The sequence below is a fragment of the Chaetura pelagica genome, unplaced genomic scaffold (genome assembly GCF_000747805.2).
Source record: "Chaetura pelagica isolate M959 unplaced genomic scaffold, ChaPel_1.0 scaffold47, whole genome shotgun sequence".
Classification (NCBI taxonomy): Eukaryota; Metazoa; Chordata; class Aves; order Apodiformes; family Apodidae; genus Chaetura; species Chaetura pelagica.
This window is the reverse complement of record NW_009954140.1, coordinates 466,309-470,904: the sequence shown is the minus strand read 5'-3', so window position 1 is coordinate 470,904 and position 4,596 is coordinate 466,309. Positions and strand designations below refer to the sequence as shown.

Below are 4,596 nucleotides of genomic sequence, written 5' to 3'. Positions count from 1 at the left end.
CCTACACACTTGGTGGAGTTGTCATGCCATATCCTGAAAAATCCTTGAGCACAGGTTTATCATGCTGACCCTACCAACCCTGAGGATGAGCACAGATAGCCTAGTGTGTCAGTGCAGGACTTCAGAAGAAGACTTTTGGCTTGGGAAAGCCAGCTTCTGTCAGATCAGTTTGTATCTGATCTTGCATCATTCTGGCAATCATAATTCTCTGAAATGCCTCTCCCTCACACACACTCCCCTGCTTAGTCTCTTTTTTTCTCTTTTTCAGGCCAAACTCCCACGGGGGATCCACCAGGTGAGACCTCACCTGCAGAACATAGACAATGTGCCTTTGCTGGTGCCCCTCTTCACAGACTGCACCCCAGAGAGTAAGTGGCACAGAGCCTGGGTCTGTCCTACTGCTGCCCAGGAATACCTTCCCCATCCATCTGGCTCACCTGGGCAGGGATGTGGCTGAAGGTTTGCAAGAACCCTTGGAAAGGAAAGGGGACACAGCAGAAATCTAAAGGCCACTTTGATATTAATGACCCTCTCCTGCTACCCGTGGGAAGCCAGGTGTTAACTTCATTTTAATGCCACTGTTTCCTAGCTACAGAATGGAGCTAAGAACCACTCCTTTCAATTTGCATGTGTAAGAGACACAAAAGCAAACACCCAAAATGCTACTGCCTTGTATTAAATATTATCAGTGAGGTAGGAGACTTTGATCTCTGCTTGCAACCCTCGCTGCCTTATATAACTTAGCAATCACTTCCCAGAAGAATTCTCCTCTGACAGTTGCTGTTAACACCTTCTGCTGCTTTGCAGAGTTTCTGATGGCAGAGACCAGGGAGGGGACAATGTCTTTATCCCTCTCAGAGGTACCATTTTATTTAAGAGAGGGCCTAAGTGCTCAGCTGGCTAATACCTGTCCAGTCTACAGTAAGAGCACTAAGCATCATTATGACTTGGCATTCTAGGTACCTCTGGGCACAGTGTACAAAGTGCCAGGGGGAACCAGTTACAGCCCAGTCTGCCTCACCAGTCAGTGCCCAGTAGATTGCCTCTCTTTCTGACAGAAGTGGCAGTTCCCTACTTCATCTAAGCCTTGGCTGTGCTGCAGATCTGGGTGCACCAGTGCTCTAGAGAGGTTGTTTACACAGGAATCTGCAGAGGGTGGGTTTGTATTTATTTTGAGGCGTTTGTTTTTTTTGCCTAGAGCATTCTAGAAAATTCATATTCACACTGAGCACTGTACACAGAGCTACAGGAGAAAAATCAGATCAAACAGCAGCTTTGATTTAGAGGCCCTGGGAGGGTCTTGACAAAAAGATGGATGAGGGTTAGAGGTGGTGGTGGGATTGCAGGAACAGGGGCTGGCTCTGAGTCTGGCACTGCTTTTGGAGTGGATTGTTGTATTCCCTCTCTGGCTTTAGACTTGGAGCAGTACTGATGTGCTGCCCAGCTGAATTTAAACTGTGTATTTATTTTAGGTTTGAATTATTTAGGTTAATTGAATTTCTCCTTCTTTATCTTCTAACAAGATAATTTGATGCTGGAGCTGTGTTATGTACCCAGACTGTACCTACAGCTCTAGTGTGAAAGATGTGCTAGAGCTGCACATCATCTCTGGGTCACTGTTCAGTGAATCACAGCTCAGCTCCTGCAGGAGGCAGGTACTCAGAACACTTGGACTGCAATTAATTAGCTACCTAATTGTGTACTCTGACTTTGGATCTCACTCTACATGACTGATCTTATCTGACTGCTTGTTATCCAGACTGGAAAGGGTGTGTGAAAACACTGCATCCCTGTGTGCATAATAAGATAACAAACTGTCTTTGTCCTTCTGTCCTTTGCAGCCATGTGTGAGATGATCAAGATCATGCAGGAGTACGGGGAGGTGACCTGCTGTCTGGGGAGCTCTGCCAACCTGCGGAACAGCTGCCTCTTCCTGCAGAGCGACATCAGGTGGGGCCAGAGCCAGACTCCTCCTCCTGCCTTTGCCTTCAGCTTAGACAGTGCCCCACCAGGCCTGTGGAGTGTGCAGGGGGATGCTCAAAATTCCTCTGCCCATTCTTAGCTGCATTTGTCTCCACGAAGGAGATTTGGGTGGTATTAGTTGGGATAACTGCCTAGATCCCATAAAGATGCTCCTCTCCATCTTTGAAGGGAAGATGTTGCTCTTGCAGGATGAACAGTAAAGTGTTCGTTGCATGATGTGCATGAAAATGCTTCTGGGTTGTGTGAAAGAGTGGAAGTGCCCCTCTGGGTCAGCTCATTGGTTGATATCAAGCCACAAACCCAAATATGTTCATTATTTTTCTGGGAATAATTGAAGTCTTAGGAGACCAATCCAAAATTCATGTCACACCTCAGGACTTTTCTGCCAGCAAGGTAGACAGAGGTAGCATGGACTGCAGTGTTTCTTCTCTGGGCTGAGGGCTTTGACTGATGCTCCTGTGTTGTCCCTTCAGTATAGCACTGGACCCTCTCTACCCATCTCGCTGCTCCTGGGAGACCTTTGGCTACACCACCAGCACCACCATGACTCATGTCTCTGAAGAGCTCACCCCTCTGCAGCTCTCAGGGCAGCTCAACAGCCTGCCTTGCTCCATGTCCTTCCGCCAAGAGGAGAGCACCAGCATCATCAGGCTCATAGAGCAGGTGAGCCAGGCATGTCCCCTCCCCGGTGTCCCCTTCTACCTGCAGCTCACAAAGAGCAAAGCCAGGAGCTCACGTGAGCATTCTTGTCAAGTTGCCCACAGCAACCTGCCAGCATTAGCTTTGCTCCTGCCTCCTGTCCTTTGTTCAGGGAGCACAGAAATAATCTTCCTGCCTGGTCCAAGATGGAGGGGATGGTTTGGGAATGGTGCCTTGTGGCAGCAGAACATGAATGTTGATCAACTGGATAAAGTACAAACTTGCAGAGATTCTTAACCAGACAACAAGACAGAGCTAGGGAGAAGTGTTACCTCAGAAAAGCCACCAGGTTTAAACTAACTTACCCCTTGGCTCAATTTTCTTTCCTCTCACAACTACATCTAGGCAAGAGACCTTCCCCTTTAGCTTACAATGTGTCCAGATCCTCTCCCCTCCCACTTCCCCTGCAGGCCACACGTTCTGGCCCTGCCTGCCAACAATTGATCTTGGCTGGTAACTGCTCCCACCACAACCAGGGCTCTGAGGGCTTGTGCTTCCTTCCAGGCCAGGCATGCAACCTACGGGATCCGCAAGTGTTTCCTCTTCCTGCTGCAGTGCCAGCTGACCTTGGTTGTCATTCAGGTGAGTCCTGGCCTGGCTGGGGACAGCACTTAGCTCAGAGGACAAGAGTGCTGGCAGGGATATAGGTGGCTGCAGTGGGGCAGCCTTGTGAGAAGGGAAAGTGGCCTTCAGGCAGGTTTCCACAGTATGTTTGGGGAAGTTATAGAGAATATGTGATCTCAGCCTGCATTGACCCTCATATAGAAAAAAAAAAAAAAAAAGCATCTCCAGCAGCCTAGAATGTGTGGAGGGACTGTGCCTAGTTATTAGCTCCTCCCAGGGTCGTGGGGGAGAGGATGGTGGCATGATAGGTAACAGGCTGACCTAGCACTGCTCATGCTCTTCTCTCTGGATTGTTCCTGTCCAGTTCCTCTCCTGCCTGGTGCAGCTGCCCCCCATCCTCAGCACCACAGACATCGTGTGGTTGTCCTGTTTCTGCTACCCACTGCTCAGGTGAGTCAAGTCTCCTGCCTCCAAACCACAGAATGCACAGACCAGACCCCAGCCTCACTGCATCCCTGTTAAAAGCCAGCTGACATCACTCACAGCACGTTAAAAAGGTTGCAAGGATTATTCCAAGCACCTGCTTTGACAAGGTGCTTGGAGACACAGACTGGAGCATTTGCATGCTGCTGTGATAGCCCTGCCTGCTGAGAGCTGGTGTTACCTGATGGCTTGAACCTCTAGCTGAAGACCATCTAATCCTGATACAGTTGCACTGATTGGGGAGAGCCTGGGTCCAAGGGTGGGTTTTGCCTGTCACACATTTGGAGGTCACCTCTCTCCCTAACTGCACTTGCCATGAGTGACAGCTTCTACAGCACAAGCTAAGGCAGTGGCCAGATCAGTGCTAATGTTCCAAGTAGTCCGAGGAGGTTATTTTGGTTCAAATGTTAGACACAGACAAAAATGCAATGGTTTTGTTGTCTGAACTTATTACTGAGAGACCAGCTTACCTTTCTGCAGCGTCTCACTCCTGGGCAAGCCTCCCCACAGCTCCATTATGACCATGGCAACAGGAAAAAACTTGACTTCCATTCCTAAGAAGGTAAGCGGTCCATCAGATTAAAATTGTTGACATGTTTTTCTCTTCTACTTTGTCCCAGTATTGATGCCTACCTGAGGCCCTGTGCCTTCTCACCTCCCTTGATGAAGCCATGCTATCCAAAAGCCTGACATGGACAGGCAGGGAATCCCTTAGTGCCAAGAAGCCCACTGAGCAGATCCACAGTGCAGCTTCTCACCTATACTACAGCTTGTCTTTTGCAGCCACTGATTCCGTGGTGGTTCTGCAGGGGAGGTTGGGCCAGTGACATGCCCATGTCATCCTCCTGCTTCTCCCCTGTTCACAGA

General features: G+C 49.2%; 1 protein-coding gene across 1 annotated transcript in view; it reads left to right on the top strand.

Annotated features, from left to right (window-relative positions):
- KIAA0195 (KIAA0195 ortholog) overlaps positions 1 to 4,596 on the top strand; it is a 38,622-nt gene that overhangs the window by 31,280 nt on the left and 2,746 nt on the right. Inside the window, 7 exon segments of the mRNA XM_010002730.1 lie at positions 269 to 368; positions 1,842 to 1,950; positions 2,457 to 2,646; positions 3,187 to 3,264; positions 3,611 to 3,696; positions 4,210 to 4,342; positions 4,480 to 4,509. Of these exon segments, the coding sequence (XP_010001032.1) occupies positions 269 to 368; positions 1,842 to 1,950; positions 2,457 to 2,646; positions 3,187 to 3,264; positions 3,611 to 3,696; positions 4,210 to 4,342; positions 4,480 to 4,509 (726 nt within the window).